The sequence below is a fragment of the Hipposideros armiger genome, unplaced genomic scaffold (genome assembly GCF_001890085.2).
Source record: "Hipposideros armiger isolate ML-2016 unplaced genomic scaffold, ASM189008v1 scaffold_1138, whole genome shotgun sequence".
Classification (NCBI taxonomy): domain Eukaryota; kingdom Metazoa; phylum Chordata; class Mammalia; order Chiroptera; family Hipposideridae; genus Hipposideros; species Hipposideros armiger.
Genome location: NW_017732488.1, coordinates 316,210 through 337,754, shown reverse-complemented (window position 1 = coordinate 337,754; position 21,545 = coordinate 316,210). Strand labels below are relative to the sequence as shown.

The following is a 21,545-nucleotide window of genomic DNA, read 5'->3' as shown; positions in this document are numbered from 1 at the left end:
TTTCATGTAACTAAATGGACACTGATGTTATTATTTCCATGACTACCAAGCATCACTTCACTTGGATATGCCAACTGTTGTTTACCCATTATTGGGTTTTTGTGATGTTACTAATTTTGTGTGACTAAGCAATACATAGATGATTAATACTTTTCAACAAGCTTCCCATCATTCTCTGATTATGAAAATTGGAGGGGTATATTTGTTGGATCAAGGAATATACTCATTCATAAAGGTTTTGGTACATGTTATAAAATACTGCTGGGAAACCAGCATGTTTTCATCATCCCAAAAAGAACCCCCATATTCACTCTCTTTCTTCTCTCCACCAGCCCCTAGCAACCACTAATCTACTCTCTATCTTCAGGGACTTGGCTATACTTGACATTTCATGTAAATGGGATTATGTCATTTGTGGTCTTCTGTGATTATTTTCTTTCATTGAACATGATGTTATCAAGGTTCATCCATGTGTAGTGTTTATCTGTACTTCATTCTTTTTTATTGCTAAATAATATTCCATGTATAAATATATCACATATTGTTTATTTATTCATCACTTAATGGACTTTGGGGTTGTTCCCACTATTTTTGGAGGCTAATATGAATAATATTGCTATGAACATTTATGTGCAAGGTAGAACATAGAGACGTGTTCTCCTTTCTGTTGGCTAGATAACCCAGAGTGGAATTTCTGGGTCATATAGTAACTCTGTATTTATAACAATTTTTTGAGAAACTTCAAGCCAAATTGTTTTGCAAAGTGACTGCACCATGTTAAAAACCCCACCCAAAAATGTATGAGAGCTTCAAATCATGTACTCTTTAGGACAATAAAATTCTCACTAGACCTTTTAATTTTCTGGTCTATTATTATTATAGCCATCCTGGTGGATCTGAAGTAGTTTCGATGTGCATTTTCTTGATGATTTCATGTGCTTATTGGCCACTGTATATCTTTTTTGGAGAAATGTGTATGCACATTTTTGATCCATTGTTTAATTGGGTTATCTGTCTTTTATTTTAGAGTTGTAAAATTATTTAAATATTCTGGGTTCAAGGCCCTTTCAGATATATGACTTGCAAATATTTTATCCCATTATATGTATGGGTTGTCTTTATGCTTTATTGATTGTGTCCTTTGAAAATTTTACTTTTGATGTTGTCCAATTTACCTGTTTTTTTCTTTGTCACTTGTGCTTTTGGTGTCACTTAAAACCATCAACTAACACAAGGTTACAAAGATTTACTCCTATGTTTTCTCCTGAGAATTTTGTAGCTTTTGCTCTTACATTTATGTCTATGATTCATTCAGTTAGTTTTAGTATATGCTATAAAGTAGAGGTATTATATCATTATTTTGCAGAAGATATCTAGTTGTCCTAGCACCACATGTTGAAAAGGCTATGCCCCCACTGAATTGTTTTTTATACATTGAATTTTAATTATATTATATTTAAATATTTTCTTAAGCCATTTAAGAACTATAAGGACTAGCTTATTTTATTAAGCATAAGTATTCTAAGATTCAAATACGTTGTGGCACGTATCAACAGTTTATTCATTTTTTTAATTGCTGTGTAGTATTCCTTTGTATCGATACAACAGAATTTGTTTTTCCATTTACCAGGTGATGGACACTTAGTTTGTGTCAAGTTTTTTGGCTATTACTAATAATGCTACTATAAACATTCATATACAAGTCTTTGCATGAACATAGGCCTTCATTTCTCATACTGTATGATTCCATTTATATAAAACTCTAGAAAATGCAAACTAATCTGTAGTGACAGATCAATGGTTGTCTGCAGGAGGAGGAGAAGGAAGGGAAAATTACAAAGGAGCAAGAGAAAACTTTTGGGAATAATGGACATGTTTACTATCTTAATTGTTGTAATGTTTTCATGGATATTTTACATATATGGATATTTTATATCCATACATATATATTCACACAGACATACATACATACACACATTCATACACTTTAAATATGTGCAGTTTATTATATCAATTATAACTCAATAAATCTGTAAAAAGATAAAGAAAAAAAGAACTATTAGGAATATATTTGGGAAGTAGAAATCGAGTATCTTTTTCTCAAAGGACCAGTGAATGAACAAATATCATTACTTGAATGCACATTTAATTTGAAATGTCACAACTGTCTTACACAAAATGACTATAAATTTTCATGTCAATTTCTGCACGCTGTGTTCTTTTCCAACCTATTTTTTTTCTGTTACTATACTTTTATTCTTTTTATCTGCTATTTTTCCTACTGCCCTCTTTAATTTTAGTTTCTTATTCACATACATTTTATGTTAGGTTAAAACCACGATTCATTTGAGTATATCATTTCTGGTTTACTAATATATCAAATTATAAATATCCTTTCAAGGATTGTTTTCTGCTCCCTAATTTCTGTGTCATGTTCAAATTTCTTTATTCTAAACAGTCTTTAATAGAGATAGAGCTCCTAATTGTTGCAAGAATAATGTGTGAAAGGTTTTGCATTTTTAGTAAATTGTTTGTCACCTATTAAGTCTTATGTCAGGTACACCTAGGTATTTGCTGTGTTATTAGATATTTGATTTCCAGGCATTTTTTTCTCTAATTTTTTTAAATTTTAGAAGGGTTCCAATGTGACCAGAAACAAGATATCCAAATCTTTGATCCTCATAAAAGTTTTCTGGGAGCTTTTAAATTCTACCCATTTCCAACCCTACCTCCTTGCCATGACCTACAGAATCACAGGCTCCAGACTTGGGCTCAGAGGGACAGCTGAAAAATACCTCCCGAGGTCCATACAAAGGGTGGTCACTTTGAGGAACCCCAACCATGGATCATATTTGGACAATAAATGCCAGAAAATAATATTGCATCTCTTTTGCACCTATTTATTTGTATACATTTTGTCAATATGTAGATATTACTAATTAGACTGGAAACTTGGTATATTTACTACCTTTTATGCATTTTGTATATAAAATTATTTGTATTTGTAATGCAATTTTAAACTTTTTCCCATTTCTCTTATATCTCTAATAGCTTTTTATCCCACAATGTTTACTCTTTAACCACTTAATTGAGGCATAGCTGGCATAATATACACTGCACTCATTATGCACTCAAAGTGTACAACTTTCTGTTTTCACACATGTATACACATGCGAATACATAACTCACTCAAAACCATGAACATATGCATTATCCCAAAAGTTCCTTGGAAACTCTTCTATACTCACTCCCATTATTTAGGCCAAGGCCAACCAATTTTCAGACACTGTAGATTATTTTGAATTTCTATAGTCATACAGTGTGTACTCTTATTTGCTTGGCTTCCTTTATCTAATATAATTATTTTAATATAATTTCATATTGTGTGTTAACAAAAGTTTACTTCTTTTTATTGCTGAGTAATATTCCATTGTGTGTTTATCCTACAGTTCTCCTATTGATGAATATTTGGTCATTTACAGTTTTTGATTATGACAAATGAAGCTGCTACACACACTTAGGTTTTATGTATGGGCATCTAGTTTTACCTCAAGGAAAATATCCAGGAGTTGAATGGTTGGATCGTAACTTTTAAAGAAATTGTCAAAAATGTATTCCAAAGCGTATGTTCCCTTTCACTTTCCAACTAGCAATTTATGAGAATTCCAGCTCCCCCTCAAGTTTCATATTGCTTGTCAGTCTTTTCAATTCTATCCATACTAATAATAGGTGTGTATTGATCTTACATTGTAGTTTTAATATGCATTTCCCTTATGACTAAATGTTAAATTACATGCTCATTTGAGATCCATATATGTTCTTTGAGGAAGTGTCCATTCAAATATTTTGCCAATTTTAAAAATTGGTGTGGTTTTCTTATTATAAAGTTTTTAAAGATTTTTTTAAATTAAATTTATTGGAGTAACATTAGTTAATATTATTATGTAATTTATTAAAATTCACTGGGGTGACAATGGTTAGTAAACTTACATAGGTTTCAAGTGTACAATTCTGTAACACATCATCTATATATCATGTTGTGTGTTCACCACCCAGAGTCAGTTCTCCTTCTATCACCATATATTTGACCCCTGTTTTATTCTAGATACAAGTCTTTTCTCAGATATATAATTTGCAAATATTTACTCTCAGCTTGTAGTTTGCATTTTCTTTCTCTCAACAGTATCTTCCAAACAACAGAAGTTTTTTAGATTGTAATAATTTTCTATTTTTGTACATTGTGCTTTTGCTGTCATTTCAAAGGAATATTTGCATAAACCTGAGTAACAAAGATTTTCTGCTATACTTTTTCTATCTGTTGCATAAGGTTTTATGTTTAAGTCTACAGTCAATTTTGAGTTGATATTTGTCTATTCAAATATTTGTGGAAAGTAACAAAATCAGGCCATTTGTTTAGGCAATAGAAGAACATTTCAAATTCCAAGAGTATAAATAATACAGCCAAAATTACCTAAGCACAGCAGTAAATCAGGTTTTAATTTAAAATAAAACATCAACATTTGGGAATTGTTAAAATACCTCATAAGTATTTAAAGAGTTGAAATGAAATACAATTGCCCATTGCATAGAAAATCAAAATATTGACACATAAGAACCAATGGAAACCAACTAAAGCACTTATTGTTCTAATATTATCTATTAACAAATAAAATATTTTTAAATGTTTAAAATAGGGTTGAAATTTTAGAAGTTAGGCCAAGGCCAGAATAATTCCAAAAAAACTAAGAAGAAAAGAATAGAGAAAGCAAAACATTAATTTTCTTTTTTAAGATTTTTATTGGGGAATTGGGGGGATGGGAACAGTGCTGGGGAATTGGGGAAGGGGAACAGACAAGTTGCTGTCCGTTTTTGTTCTTCAGTCTAGTTGTGGAGGACGCTGCTTCACTGGCCAAAGTTGGCACCATCATTGCACTCTTCTCAGGGAGGCAGATCAGTCGCCGGCTTCTGGACGGCCGCTCACTGTGGCTGCTGGCCGCTCACGCTGGCTGCTGGCTCCACATGGTAGCCCATGACAACCCACTGCCACAGGGGCTGCAGCCTACGCCGTCGCAGGCGACTCTCGGCAGCCCAGCTCCAGGTTGAGCTGTTGTTCAGCATCTTAGGTGTAGAGGGCAGTGTCACTGGCCCTCATATGTGGGATCCGAACCGGGGTCCTCTGGTGTCCCAGGCCAGTTCTTAACCATCGCGCCACTCGGCCGGCCCAAAACATTAATTTTTAAAGAAACATCAAAATATAAGAACAATTTTAGAAATTCAAGATCTCATATTTTATCTAATCTAATTAAGAAAAAGACAGACTATTAAAATGTAAAATTAGAAATGGTAAAGGAGAGTTAGCTGCTGAGAAAAAAAATTAAAGAAAACTCCAAGGAACAATTTGCTGAAGTCTATATAAATAAATTAGAAGACCTGAAAAATTTTTGTTTTCAAGTAAAATATAATTTAATAAAACTGATTTCATGAGTAGATTATTAGCAAAGAAAATAATTAAAAATACCTAATAAAATGCCTAAGGTGAATATTGTTTCAGAAGATTATCCTCTCAAATGTTTGAAGGACTGATATGTCAGAAGCTAATAAATTAAACTGTCCCAAAGTGTAGGGTAAACAAGGAAAGTATCTTGGCTTCTGGTTCTAAGTACAAGTAAGATCACATTTTGGGATACACCTCTGCCTTTACAAAAAGGATTATTAAGATGGGTATATGCACTATTTAATCATGTCTCTAGAGAGGAACATCTTGCTGTTTTCCCTACAGATATTTTATTTGTAGGACCTGAAAACAGAAATCTATCATGTTGACAGCTATACCATCCAGCTAAATGCCTCCTCACCCCATTCACAATGTACTGCAAACCTTTTTTTTTTGTGGTAGTTTTGATGCAGCTTGCTTCATCAGAGTGAAAGGGGACTGTTCTAAGATCTTCCAGAACCGTGGGAACCTTATTATACCATATCCATATGCCAGGACAGGTGACTTGCTGAATAGAAAGCGTGGTCCAAACACTTTTTTTTTTCCTGGCTTGGCTTAGCAATTGCCTCTGAATTGCATGACTGGACCATTTTTCCTTATTCTTTCCCCTCTCTTTAGATGGTTGGGAGAACTACTACTATGTACTGGCCTTTCTCTTTGCCATAGAGGAGATCAACAAAGATGCCCACCTGCTCCCCAACGTGTCCTTGGGTTTTGATCTCTACAATGCCCTTCCCAGTGACCAAAAGACCATAGAGAGTGTCATGCTTTGGCTCTCTGGAGGAGATCATACTGTCCCTAACTACTGTCAGAGACAAATCTGTAGTCATGATTGCAGGAACCATATCAGCCTTTGCAGCTGAGATTGGACCACTTCTGGAGCTCTACCAAAGCCTGCAGGTAAGTGGGTTTTGAATTCTAAGGAGAAATCATTGGATTTTTGTCAATGCCCTTCTCCCTCATCTTATCAAAAGGAAATGATGTAGAAGCTGAGTGCACATATCCCCCCAGAGTTTAAAACACATCTCAGGGAATTCCTTGGATTGTAAGATTATTAACCATGACAAGGAGGAAAAATAAAGGGAAGCAGCAGTGTACTGGATGCTGTGAGACTCAACCCAGATTCCTGTCGAGGGCCAAGGTATCCATCTCCCAGCTGATGGGAATATTGACTGCTGATATCTCACAGGTGTGTGCCTCACAGGAAATGTCCACACTCTGAAGAACTGCCCCAACCTTAGATATGAGGCCTGACCATTAAGTTCGCAAACTTGTTGCAATGATGTTGCTAAGCTTTTTGACATCAGAGGGATTACGCATTATGGATTTGTACGAACTGGACACACAGTTAACCAAGTTTACTATTTGGAAGTGCTGAAAAGGCTGCATGAAAAAGTTAGATGACCTGAACTTTTCACCAACAATTAATTCATGGCTCTTGCATCATGACAATGCACCAGCTCACATTGCACGGTCTGTGAGGGAGTTTTTAGCCAGTTAACAAGTAACTGTATTGGAACACTCTCCCTACTCACCTTATCTGGCCTCCAATGACTTCTTTCTTTACCCAAAGATAAAAGAAATATTGAAATAAAGACATTTTGATGACATTCAGGACATCAAGAGTAATACGACGACAGCTCTGATGGCCATTCCAGAAAAAGAGTTCCAAAATTGCTTTGAAGGGTGGACTAGGTGTTGGCATCAGTGCATAGTCTCCCACGGGAAGTATTTCAAAAGTGACCATAGTGATATTCAGCAATGAGGTATGTAGCACTTTTTCTAGGATGAGTTCGTGAACTTAATTGTCTGACCTTCGTGTGACTCTGTTAGGAGAAATCTAGAAACCAATAACTGGCAGATATAAGGATAAAAAGGCCTGAACATTGTGTCTCAATTTGGGATAATACTGAAGGGCTATTGCAGTTCTGGAGATCCCAAAAGACTAACCAAGACTCAGTTATAACTGTATTGTAATTTATCCTTGCCCTCTGCCCAATCCAGTCTTACTCACATTCACACAGGCACATCTCTTGAGAGCACTCCCAGAAACTTTCTACATGCCTCTTTCCATCTCAGCGATTCCTTCCAGTGACCCAATCTGAGACAAGCAGCACTCAGGACGGGACACTACTGCCAAACAAGACCATGTTAGCTTAGGAGGATTCTATTCTGAAAGAATCGTTTTCTAGAAGATCAGAGAGGGTAGGTGGTTGTATTATTGAAGCCAACTTCAGTTATACAATGGTAATAAAGTGTGTCCAAAGTTAAGCAATTAATACAGTAAAGATTTATTTCTGCCTCAGGGTTTTAGTCCAGCCTTGGTTGCTTGGGAAGGGAGGGATCTGCTCCATGAGTTGCATGAGGCAAAGCTGATGTGGACTCCACAATCTTGGTGATGCACCATCTGAAATTCATGGCTTCTTCAATTACCACTGCAGGGGATGCACAGCACATGGAGTCCTCACCCATTTTTGTTATGCTTTGGTCTGGGAGTTATCATTGGTCAGAATGAGTCAGATGTCCCTCCCTAAAAGCATGGGTATGGGAAACATGGTTTTCTATGGGCCCAGAATTAGAGAACTGGAGGACGTTGACAGCAGTCTTTCTTTCACCCTATATTTTGGTTACTTGCCCTCTTGTGCAGAGAATTCCCATCCTCTATGTGAGACAAACCTATACAACACAGAATCAGGCTATGTCTTTTCTCATTCAGGTCACGTATGGTCCTTTTCACCCTGTCCTAAGTAATAAAGTCCAGTTCCCATCACTCTATCAGATGGCCATCAAGGACAGTTCACTGGCTCATGGAATAATCTGTTTATTGCTGCATTTTCACTGGATCTGGGTGGCACTCTTTGTATCTGATTATTTGAAAGGGGAGAAGCTCTCCTGGGATTTAAAAGCAGAGATGGAAAAGAAAGACATCTGTGTGGCCTTTACACAGAAGCTCCCCAGAAGTAAGAGAATGAAAGTGATAAGAAACTTGATTTCCATGAGTAGGATCAGAGTTTCACCTGCAAATGTGCATATAATATATGGTGATACAGGTAGCTTCATGATCCTGAGATTTGCAATATTGAACTATTCAACCTCAGGGAAAGTGTGGATCATGGCAGCAAAGTGGGATATTAGTTTTTACGGGGATAATTGCCTGCTGCACTTTTTTCCACAGAAGCCTCTTATTTTCACATCAGAAGAGGGAAATCCCTGACTTTAAAAACTTTCTCAAGACAGTTAACCCTTCCAAATACCCGGAAGACTTTTTCTTCAGCAAATTCTGGCTTCTCACGTTTAACTGCTCCCTTTCTGGGTCACTATGTGGAAAACTTGAAGACTGTCCTCCAAATTCTTCCGTAGAGTTTCTGCCAGGTCATATTGACATGCTAACCACGTCCGACTCCATCTACTTCATCTATAATGCTGTGTATGCAGTAGCCCATGCCCTCCCTGAGCTGATTTTGGTGAAAACAGAAATGGGATCTCCGGGACATACAGATGAACTTATGCTTCTTCCCTGGCAGGTAAACATCCTCCAGAAACAAGAGAGACATAGACGCCTTCATGGTATCTGGGGGTTGTATATTGAAATACAATATCATGCCCATGTTTTGTTCTCAAGATCGAAAAAATTGGGGCAAATGGAAAGAGGGTTATTTCACACTGATTATAGCTATATTTGTTATTATTATGTCTATTTGGAGAATTCTACTATTGGGTGCTTACATTTCAAACTATTAAATTAGATATTATATCTGAACAAATATTTTCTAATAAAATGCTTTAAATTATCCAAAAATAATTGATGACAGTTTCTTCTGGTAAGATGGCAGAATAGACAGATGTTGTGCCTACTGCCTCCCAGGATCACACCAAAATTACAAATAATTTATAAGATATTTAACCTCGGAAGTTCCCTGAACACTAGATGAACAGAACCTCTAAACAAAGGACTTAAAGAGGAGGCCACGTCGAATCTGGTGATCTATCTAATACATCGAAGCAATCACAGAGCGACAGCCAGAATGAAGAAACAAAGAAACATGTCCCAAATAAAAGATCAGAAGAAACCTCAAGAAATGGAACTAAATGAAACAGAGGTATCCAACCTTTCAGAGACAGAGTTTAGAACACTGATGATAAGAATATTTAAGGATCTTAGGGAAGACATAAAGAAGGATACAGAAATCATAAAAAACAACCAGGCAGAACTAAAGAACACAATAACTGAAATGAAGAACACACTTGAAGGAATCACCAGTAGATTAGATGAAGCAGCGGATTGGATCAGTGATTTAGAAGACAAAATAGCAGAAATCACCCAGTTGGAACAACAAAAAGAAAAAAGAATAAAAAACAAAATAGTTTAAGAGACCTGTGGGACAACATCAAGCGCAATAACATTCGCATCATAGGAATACCAGAAGGAGAAGAGAAGAAGCAAGGGATCGAGAATGTATTTGAAGAAATAATGACTGAGAACTTCCCTACCCTGGTGAAGGAAATCGACATACAAGCCCAGGAAGTGCAGAGAGTTCCAAACAAGCTGAACCCAAACAGGTCCACACCAAGACACATCATAGTCAAAATGGCAAAGGTTAAAGACAAAGACAGGATCCTAAAAGCAGCAAAAGAAAGACAGCAGGTTACATACAAAGGAACTAAGACTAACAGCTGACTTTTCCACACAAACTCTGCAGGCCAGAAGGGAGTGGCAGGAAATATTCAAAGTGATGCAAAATAAAGGCCTACAACCAAGATTGCTCTACCCAGCACGGCTATCACTTAAAATTGAAGGAGAGATAAAGAGCTTCTCAGAAAAGAATAAACTTAAGGAATTCATTACCACCAAGCCAGCATTGCAGGAAATGTTAAAAGGGCTTTTTTAAACAGAAGAAAGGGGAAAACAAGCTAACCCAGGAAGATCAGAAATACAAATAACAAAATGGCAATAAATATGCACATATCAATAATCACTTTAAATGTGAATGGATTAAATGCTCCAATCAAAAGACGTAGAGTGGCTGGGTGGATAAGAAAACAGGACCCATGCATATGCTATTTACAAGAGACTCATCTCAGCTCAAACAATTGATGACAAAACAGTGAGATCAAAATTGGTCAAACATATGCTTTTCCTTAGAATGTATGAAATGCCAGAAAATTGGCATTAAATTGATATAATAGCCATATCTGACTCCAGCTATTTAATCTATACTGCTGTATATAATATGCCCAAACCCACTATGAAATCTTTTTGTTAAAAAGCAAAAATGGGTTCTACATGCTATCTTAAAATGACTGGAATACAAATTGTTTTTAGACATAACTATTCTTACAAAACCTGCAATAGTCGTGGGATCAGAGACTGGGGTCCCATTTTTAAATGCGAGAACAATAATGATGCATATAAACTCAGGATGTGGTCCCCACCACAGGTTATAAATGGGTTTATCTGGATTTTAACCTATGTTTATCTAATCCACAATCCATATATAGAATATATTTAACACTTGTCTTCAAAAACAAGGGACAAATACATTAATCAAATTTGTTGATTAAATGAAATAAATGCATCTAATCAACTTTAATATGTAGACAAAAGCAAATATGTATATGTCATAAAAGTTAATTTACCACTTAATTTCTGTCTCTACTAACAATAATAATATTTGATATGCAATTTCAAGCTAATGTAGAGTTGACTCAGAAAAGTAGGTGACTTTTCCCAAAATGTGATTCTAGATTATTTAGAATGCTTCTACTCAGAGTAATTAAAGACTTAATCAGGTTAATTATTCCCAACAGAGTCCCAGAGGTTCAAAGGCTAATCAAAAATTTTATTCAAATCCAGATATTCTGAATTTTTCCTTTGTCATAGATGATCTTTGCATTTTCGTAAAACTCACCAAAACAAGTCTAAAGACAAAAAGTAAAAAATACCCACATTGTGCCTATTCTAAAGCATATTTCTTATGCTTTAGAATAGGCACAATGTGGGTTTTTTTATAGCTTCCAAGAAGCCCCACATGAACTTGGTTATAGTTGCACCAGAACCCATGCCTAAGCCACTTTCTGGACCACATCCTAGAATTTTTTTGGATTGAATTCATCCAAAATTCAAAATTACTTCCCCATTGTTTTTATGGGGAGAAGAAGAGTTTATGTCACTTGAGCCCATAAGATGGTGAACACACAAACAAAACTGATCCTCTACCAAAAAACAAACAAACAAAGCAACCCAATACCTGAGGGTGAGGGGGAAGGATTGCTTGGCCCATGCCTGTGGGCCTTCCAACTCTAATTTGAATTCACACCTCATTTCCAGCTTACATCTCTCTCTTCTAGCTTCACCCATTTCTGAAGAAAATTCAATTTATAAACAATGCTGGGGACCACATAACCTTAGATGAACAAACCGACCATATGGCACAGTTTGATATGCAGAACACTGTGTATTTTCCTGCTGGTCTTGAGCTCCTGGTTCAAGTAGAGCAGTTAGTCTCCAATAGCTCACATGGTCAAGGCTTGGTCATCTATGAAGAGATGATAGAATGGCCTGTTGGATTCCAAGAGGTATTGAAGTCATTTCAATATTGGAGATAGACATTATGGATGTATCTGAACAGAGGCCTGATATGAGATTGAGTGGGCACTCATTTAACTCAGTGCTAAATTCACATCTTGACTTCATTCTAAAAATCTTACCCACACAAATCCTGAGCTAATGCCTATAGAAAGACTAGGTTTGTATAAGTTATTGTTTCTAATTTGGGGTATATCTAGTCATACAAAAGTCAAGAAAATAAAATGGTTAAAGTTGTAAAGTTACTGTGTGTGTGTGTGTACTTGTGTGTATATACCAAATATATCCCTCCATCTATTCTGAAAGCCTTAAGCTTTAATCATATGTGGTCAGACTCATTATTAGGTTTAGATATATTGTAAACACAAGTACATTACAGATTTCAACCACTGCTTTGTAGACACCATTTACATTTTCTCTTGTCTGTTTGCATACTATTTAGTCATCAATCTTCATTCTACTTAGAAGTTCAAACCATTTGACTGAGATTTCATATATTTCCACAGTTGAGCAATCCCAGGCCATTTTGCAGGCAACTTATATAAAAATAGAGCTTTACATCCATAATATTTTGTTAATTTTCTGAAAAGTAGTCCTGTACCTGAACTCAAGTTCCCAGAATTGGATTATACACAATGGATGATTCATAAAATATTCTTATGGTTTCACTGTTGGCTCATTGTTTTTAAGTAGATACTTTCAGTAGTGTGCTCGATTATCACACCATTAGGTTCTTTTATCTAGAACACAAAATCTTCTACCCAACCAAATATTAAGGCATGATGAGACTATCCTGGGGCATACAAGTTCTCAGAATTATTAATACACAGAAACCTGCATTGGAAAGGTTTTTGATAATGTGGGTAATCAAAGGAGAGAAAAAAATCCTTGGAATATTGTCATGGATTTACAAAATACAAGTGATCAGATACCCTGGTAATAGGTGGTCAACACTTTAAAATGAGAAAAGATAACCATAGCAACTCATAATTATATGTCTAGACAATATCAACACAGTGGGGCCTGGTGGGGAGACAGTAATGACCATCTATTAAAGGTCAAACTTTTCTCTTAGGAGATGCAATATAGACATTTTTTCAAAGCTGCAAATAATGTGTAATATGATGACCCATGATTCTATTTTCCCCTGCAGACACCTCAATCTGTGTGTAGCCAGAGCTGTGGTCCAGGATTCAGGAAAATTCCAGAGGAAGGAAAGCCCATCTGCTGCTTTACTTGTGTTTTTTGCTCAGAAAGAGAAATTTCCAATCGGACAGGTAGAAAATACACAACTACCCTATGAAACTCTACACCGTAAATATTTCTCAATAAAAAGGAAACCAGGGGAAGTGGCAACAAAGTCCTAGTGCACCATTGTTTTTGATTCATGCATTCTTTCAATGTGTCCATTTTAAAATCACCATTGTTGCCCCATTTTGTGTTAACTCTGGTCTGGCTGTACTCATCCTCTTAAGCTCCAGCTGTGGCACTGATTGCAATAGACACCTGTCTTTACCATCCAGGGCTGAGTGAGACAGTCTCCTTCTGTGATCTCATACTGGACCATGCTCAAGTCTGCCATGAAATGTAATGCATGGCTTCATCAAGGCAACCTGTGGGGGCCTTGCAAAATTGAGACCTATACTTTTCATACCCAGAAGATAAGCACAGAGGAAGTACATGTTAAGTGTTCTAGAAATGTTTTATTACTTTATGTATCAGGTCCTGGACACTTCAAAGTATGAAATACACATAGATAAGTAATGACAGGATGCTGCATTCTGGAATATTATAATATAGTAAAGAAGAGGAACATGTAAAAAAAAAAAAGGAAGGCACAACATTCTAATAAAAATCTAGAACCCATAAAAGTAGCTGTTATACAAGATGTAAATTTAAGGAGTTATATATCAAAACAGAATGTGTTATTATAAAATACAAAATGTAGAAGGATTAAATTAATAATACTTTTGTTTTCAAAAATATAAAAAAATATTACGATGTTTTGAATTCTTCCATAAATACTATGCAATTCCAATCATCTCAACAGTAGGAATCACTGGGTGTCAATCCCTTGGTGAAGTCAATAGATATTTTTAGGTATGAATAAGCTAATGAAAAAAAATTACTTCTCTTTCTCATGAACTTATTGAAGAATGTGGACTACCAAATAAGTGTGTAAAACAGAAAGAGAAACAGAACACAGGACTAATGACCCACAATAAAACACATACGTTTGTGTATTCTAAGAAAGTCAAAAGCTGCTGTTGACTCTATAAAGAGGGAATGGATATCTGGGGGAAAGAAAGGGAAAAGAAGTATTATGATTAATTAAAATTTTGTACTAGTGCATGAATATTACCTGTGAAAAATAAGACCTTTAAGGGAGTAAGCCAACTACCACTTTATTTATTAAGGAAATATAATTGAAACACTGCTATGCCCATTAATTTACATATTGTCTATGACTGCCTTTGTGCTTTAAAAGCAGAGGTGAATAGGGTGACAGAGACCATGAGGCCTGCAAAACTGAAAATGTTTACTATCTCCATTTTACAAAAAAAGTTAAGCCGTACTTTAAGGTGTAAATGCATGGAAATTAAAAACAATAGCCCTATGCTTTCACGATTAAAATATTGATTCCTCCAAAAACAAATATGGCACAACAATACAAATCCATTCAGAATCCAAATTACTTAAATTTGATCAAAACATTTCCAACATTTATATGGAAAAAATGGTACAAAAATAGTTACAAAAATGAAAAGGCAGAATGAGAAAAGACTTGTTTTATCAGGGTAACAAGCTTTACACAGGAAAGAAATCAATAAATTAGGGTAATAATCAAAAAGGTTGTCCCAGAAAGGCTAGGTGAAATCTCTTCTTCAATGTGGGATTAAGGACATCTTTAACCTTGACTGCTCCAGGAAAATATCAGACACCATGGCAGTAAAACTTAGCATGAGGAAGACACGAGGGACAGTAAAGAAAATTGTTTGGAAAAACCTACCTTCTTGGTGACATCACTAACCACAGGATAAGCCACTCTAGAGTCATCATATGCTGAAGATCCAGTCTTACTGTGTTTTTTCTTACCTGTAGCTGAAAGCATTCTTCCTGAGATGTGAATGTAGAATCTTAATCTGGTGTGTCTGAGTATTACATCAGAGGCAGTCTGTATGCACAATGACAGCAAAGGTGACCATTTTTAAAACAGGAAAAAAAGGTCCAATTTGTGAATCTGAAACGCTGAGTCTTTGCTCTCTCCCCAGAGGCAGAGCAGTGTATCCAGTGCCCAGCTCAAGCGTATCCAAACCATGAGAGAAATCGCTGCCTCCCCAAAGTCATGGCCTTCCTGGTCTTTGAGGTTTCTTTGGTGATGGCCCTGGCCTGTGTGGCTCTGTGCTTATCTGTTGTCACAGCTGTGGTTCTGTGGCTCTTTGTGAAGCACTGAGACACCCCCATAGTCAAGGCCAATAACGGAGCTCTCGCTATGTCCTGCTCATCTCCCTCCTCCTGTGCTTCCTCTACTCCTTACTCTTCACTGGCCGTCCCAACACTGCCACCTGCATCCTCCAACAGATCACATTTGGGGCTGGGTTCACTGTGGCTGTTTCCACTGTTCTGGCCAAAACTGTGACCATGATTCTGGCCTTCAAAGCCATGGAACCAGGAAGAACAAGGCACCTGCTGGTGTCAGGGGCTTCTAACTATGTCGTTCCCATTGGCTCCCTGATCCAAATGATCATCTGTGGAGTCTGACTGGGAACTTTCCCCCTTTCATTAACATAGACACACATTCCAAGCCCAGAAACCTCATCATGATGTGCAACAAGGGCTCGGTCACTGCCTTCTACTGTGTCCTGGGACACCTGGGCTCCTTGGCCCTGGGGAGCTTCTCCTTTGCTTTCCTGGCCCGGAACCTGCCTGACACCTTCAATGAAGCCAAGTTCCTGACATTCAGCATGCTGGTGTTCTGCAGTGTCTGGGTCGCCTTCCTCCCCGTCTACCACAGCACCAAGGACAAGGTCATGGTGGCCGTGGAGATATTCTCCATCTTGGCTTCAAGCACTGGATTACGAGGCTGCATCTTTGCCCCAAAGTGCTCCATTATTCTGATAAGACCTCATAAGAACTCTTTGAAAGGTCTGAGGAAAGGAATAGGCTCCAGGAGAAATGGGCATTCAGGTTTTATCTCATAGGTGTATCACATTTTTAGGCATTTGAATAAAATGCTCAGATGTTATATATCTCAATTATATGTTACATATGAGTGTTTCCGGAATTTGTCTTTGTTGTTCATTGACGTTTACATGAACCTCACTGTCCATGTCTTGAAGCACTTGGCAGGACTTCATGAGGACAGAAACCCCCACTCCCTCTCCTTCTCCAGAGAGGCTGGTTGACCTCCCAAGTCTGGCCAGAACTGTGGTGCTTTCCTTGGGTGCTGCAGTTTCTGGCTGCTCCTTGGAAGTTCCTGGCCTGAACCCACAGACGTGAATGAAGGTGCCTTGCAAAGGCCAGTGCGGGCCACGTGATGCTGTCACTCAGCAGCATCAGTGTTTTTTCCACAAGGGGTGTGGGGTCCAGTGAGGGCTGCTGGCCTCAAGGGGTGGGGGGGATGTGTCATCGACGTCTCATTCACCCACCTCACCCTGTCTGTGTCCATGTCATGATTACACTGCATTCCATTAGTTAAACACACACAAAAATGATGTGTCTCAGATATCAAATGAGGGGTGTACTCGTTCAAATATTAGAAAACTGAAACTGCTCTGCTTCTATCAAGGAATCCTTCCCACCTTTTAAGAATCCTTGTGTACAACTCTCAGCCAGCAAGACTCAAGCACGCTTCTAGCTCAGATTAATGGTTATCCTCAAAGCTTCTGCTATTGAATCTGGCCATTTTGCCATTATTAAGTATATAGCAGTCACACCGTCTATTGCTTCAGTCATTCCTCTATTCTGGAAAACTCGTTTTATAACTAAGAACTTTTCAGACTACCTTCTCTCTTTTGTTTCATCAACCAACAGTATAAAGTTTAACATTTGGGTAAAGTATACAGGCTATACCTAATGTCTTTTATGTTTTCTTCTGGCACCTTTAGAGTTTTTAAATTTCAATTTTAGTTTTAAATTATATTTGGAATTTATTTTTTTGAATGCAAAAGTTAATTTTTAAAATTCATGGTATATTCTCCTCAAACCATGTATGTATTATTTTTACTAAATTTATTGGGGTGACATTGGTTAATAAAATTATATAGGCTTCAACTGTACAATACATAGATTGCATTGTGTGTTCACCACCCAAAACCAAATCTCCTTCCATCATCATATATTTGACCTCCTTTATCCTCTTCTATCTCCCCCCACCCCCCTTTACTCTCACCATGGTAACCACTAAACTGTTGTATGTGTCTGAGTTTATGAGTTTTTGCTTGCTTTTTATTTTTTGTTTTTTTGTCTTGTTTGTGCTTTTGGTTTTATATCCCACATATGAGTGAAATCATATCAGTCTCTACTTTTTCTGTCTGACTTATTTCTCTTAGCACGATAATCTCAAATCCATTCATCTTGTTGCAAATGGCAGTATTTCCACCTTTTCTTATGGCTGAGTAATATTCCATTGTATTCCAGGTCTGACAACTAAGTTGGCGACTTTGTTCCAACAATATTGCTAACCTTTTTTGATATCAGAAGGATTATTCATTACGAATTTGTACCAATTGGACAAACAGCTAACCAAGTGTACTATTTGGAAGTGCTGAAAAGGCTGCATGAAACAGATGACCTGAACTTTTCACCAACAATTCATGGCTCTTGCATCACGACAATGCACCAGCTCACACAGCACTGTCTGTGAGGGATTTTTAGCCAGTAAACAATTAACTGTATTGGAACACCCTCCCTGCTCACATGATCTTTCTTTACCCAAAGATAAAGGAAATATTGAAAGGAATACATTTTAATGGCATTCAGGACATCAAGGGTAATATGACGACAGCTCTGATGGCCATTCCACAAAGATTTCCAAAATTGCTTTGAAGGGTGAACTAGGTGCTGGCATCAGTGAATAGCTTCCAACGGGGAGTACTTCGAAGGTTTCCGTACTGATATACAGCAATGAGATATGTAGCACTTTTTCCTAGGATGAGTTCATGAATTTAATTGTCCAACCTCATATTCTCCTGGAAACTAGAAAGTCATGCTAGCTGACCGCTTTCTGATTACTGTTCCAAGGATTAATAATTTAATATTTTAAGGAGGCCTGTGACCAGCTCTCAATGCCTCATTATAAAAAACTTCAAGTCAAGGCAGCAAGAGAAGGATTCCTGGGTCTTCCTAGGTTCTGGATCAGAAAGTTGCGTAAGCGGTCCCATCTGCAGAACCCTCTATCCTGCTTCTCCAAATTTGGCACTTTGTGGGGAACACAGCATAGATAAGTACCCTGGGAGCTTTCTGAGGCAGGGAGGAGGGGCCCCAGCCTCAAGTTGTGATGTCTTCTGAGGGGGCAGCAGGCAGGCTGATGTCATAGAGGGGCCCCCTGTCTCTGCCTGTGCCTACACATGGCCCAGCCTCAACCTTTCCTCCCCACACTTCACACCCAGAGGAAAGGAGTCAGCCTTGCTCAGGAGCCCACCTGCCACCTGAAACCATGAATTCAAATCACTCCAAGTTCTCGGAGCCCCAGTGCTCCCCAGAGGTTCGGGGCCTGACCCCCAGCTCAAATCTGGTGAATAAGACCGTACAGCAGGATGCTCCCACCATGGTGGGTGACAGGTTGCCGCCAAAGACCAGCGCTGTGGTCATCGACATGGGCACAGGAACCTGTAAGGTGGGCTTCGCGGGGCGGGCCCAGCCCACCTACACCGTGGCCACCATCGTGGGCTGCCAGTGCAGGAAGCCGGCCACCATCGGGCAGCCGGTGCTGGAGACATTCATTGGTGAGGCGGCCCGTGCTCGCCCAGAGCTGACGCTGCTGCAGCCGGTACGGAATGGCATCGTGGTGGACTGGGATGCAGCCGAGCTCATCTGGCGCCACGTGGTGGAGCACGACCTCCGTGTGACCATCGAAGACCACCCGCTGCTGTTCTCTGACCCACCCTTCAGCCCCACCACCAACCGCGAGAAGCTGGTGGAGGTGGCCTTCGAGTCACTGGGCTCCCCCGCCATGTACGTGGCGTCCCAGTCGGCGCTGTCTGTCTATGCGCATGGGCGGGTCAGTGGGCTGGTGGTGGACATCGGTCATGGGGTCACCTCCACGGTGCCCGTCTTCCAGGGCTACCACCTGCCCCATGCCATTGAGCGTCTGGACCTGGCGGGCACTCACCTGACCGCCTTCCTGGTGGAGATGCTCCGAGGCGCCGGCTTGCAGCTGGGGCAGAATGACCTGGACACCGTGGAGAACATCAAGCACCGCTATTGCTACGTGGCCTCCGACTTCCGGAAGGAGCAGGCCCTGCCGGAGCAGGAGTGCCACCAGAGCCTGAAGCTGCCAGATGGCCAGACAGTCACGCTGGGCAAGGAGCTGTTCCAGTGCCCAGAACTGCTGTTTAGTCCCCCGGAGATACCAGGGCTGTCGCCCGTGGGCATTCCCACCATGGCCAAACAAAGTCTTCACAAGGTGCCCCTGGAGGTGCGGGTGGACGTGGCCCAGAACGTGCTGCTCTGCGGAGGCTCCTCACTCTTCCTGGGGTTCGAGGGCCGCTTCCAGGCGGAGCTGTTGGGCAGTCTGCCCCACGAGGCGCACGTGGTGGTGGTGGCCCAGCCCACCCGTAAATTCTCGGTGTGGATCGGAGGCTCTATCCTGGCCTCACTGCGTGCCTTTCAGTCGTGCTGGGTCCTGCGGGAGCAGTACGAGGAGCAGGGCCCACACATCGTGTACCGCAAATGCTACTGATGTGGGCGGGGAATGGGGAGGGCAGTAAACCCTCTGCTATCCACCCAGCTGTGTCCTGTCTTTCCCCAGGGCCAGTCAGTCCATGCCTAGACCCACCCAGACACAGACCCCTAACCCTGTCAAAGCCATCTCCTATAATCCGTGACCCCCCAAGGCACTCTCACCTTAGGACTCCAACCAAGTGCACCCCCAAGACATCCCCAGACTTGGACCCCTTAATCCCTTGCCCTTATGATCTCTTGCTTTTGATATAGCCCCCTGAGATTCCCCTTGACTCTAAGCCCTCCAGTTCACTCCCTTGATATGTCCATCAAGGACTCCAAATCCACCCCCATAACCTGTTCCTTTCCAAGGAATTTACACCAGGATGCTCCAACCCCACCCACCCACCCACAATCTTTCCACAAGTGTTCCAACTCCTAGGTCCACCCTCATAATCTGTCCCCTCTTTCTAATGCCCACAAACATAACCTCAAAATCCACTTGCCAAGACATCTCTGGTTCTGAGCACCCCAAACCCATCTCCTCATTGGTTTTCCTGTCTATCTGAAGTTCTGACACCCTGATGCTCTGAGCACTCCCAGGGTCCCCCTTACAAGTGCTGAAAACCCATATCCACCATAAAAATCAGTGTTTTGCTTATCAAGGGTGTCCCCTATAATGGCTCACTGAAGGATACCCCAGTATCCACAGACCATCCCCTAATTCCATCCTCCCCCAAAACTCTGCCTTCCAGGAATAATTTGTTCACCCAGCCTTCTTCCTTTCACCGAGGTCTCCCAGAATCCATTCCCCATCTGTTCCCCCAAACAGCACCACGTTCTGAGACTCCCAAACCCCCAAATGGCCCCCACTGCCCCGGAAATATTTCTGTATGGCCTGTCTCACAGTGTACCTTCTGACCCCACTTCTCAGCCCCTCCCAAAGATTCCAGTCTCCAGGACCATCCCATGATGACCCCACTAATGCCCTAGGCATCCCTGTCTCACCCTCTCCCAGGGTCTCCCCATGATGAATGCCCAGGACACCCCGCCCTAAGATTTTCAGATACTCCCCAGAACCCACCCCCAGGACCATTCCCAACCCAAGCTCATTTATTTGTGGAGAATTGAGGCCATCCCACCCATCCCCCACACCTACCATCAGATGTTAAATGTGGGTGAGAACCCTAGCTATCCCCACCCACCCTGTCCCACTGTGTCTAGTTCCAGGTGGTCCTCAGCTGGGGTGGAGGATGGCTCCATAGTCAGGCCAAGATCTCCAGATCACAAATATGCAAGGTTGGACACCCCCACCCCCACCTCACAGCCCCACAAGGCAGGTAGCCTCAATCTGTAGAATCAGCAAAACCCCCCAAGAGTTTATGGGGTAATGAAGGGGGAACTTCTAATTCTTCCCACCAGGGGGCAGCACCTCCAAATTCAAGGCACAGAGGGGTTGCTTGGAATTTAGAACCACAATGACTGCAGCAAATCAGTCATCCCAGACCTCAAGTGAGACCCACCCCACATCGAGGTGCCAGGGAACTGCCAGCCACACACACTCACACAGAGGGGATGTGG

The 21,545-nt window shown here is 40.0% G+C and overlaps 2 protein-coding genes across 2 annotated transcripts; both read left to right on the top strand.

Moving 5' to 3' along the window:
* Window positions 1-6,322: 6,322 nt before the first annotated feature.
* LOC109376479 (vomeronasal type-2 receptor 116-like) lies at window positions 6,323-16,282 on the top strand. The gene is given in 7 exon segments (XM_019632405.1): window positions 6,323-6,394; window positions 8,593-9,018; window positions 11,843-12,070; window positions 13,234-13,357; window positions 15,353-15,568; window positions 15,571-15,837; window positions 15,840-16,282. Coding segments are annotated over 7 exon segments (1,776 nt in total).
* Window positions 16,283-18,738: 2,456 nt separating this feature from the next.
* Window positions 18,739-19,983, top strand: ACTL9 (actin like 9). Its single transcript, XM_019632404.1, has one exon. It carries the CDS (start codon window positions 18,739-18,741, stop codon window positions 19,981-19,983), a length of 1,245 nt encoding a protein of 414 aa, XP_019487949.1.
* Window positions 19,984-21,545: the final 1,562 nt, after the last annotated feature.

Coding starts and splice junctions, on each gene's coding strand:
- ACTL9 (XM_019632404.1), top strand. CDS start 18,739: ATGAATTCAAATCACTCCAAGTTCTCGGAGCCCCAGTGCTCCCCAGAG.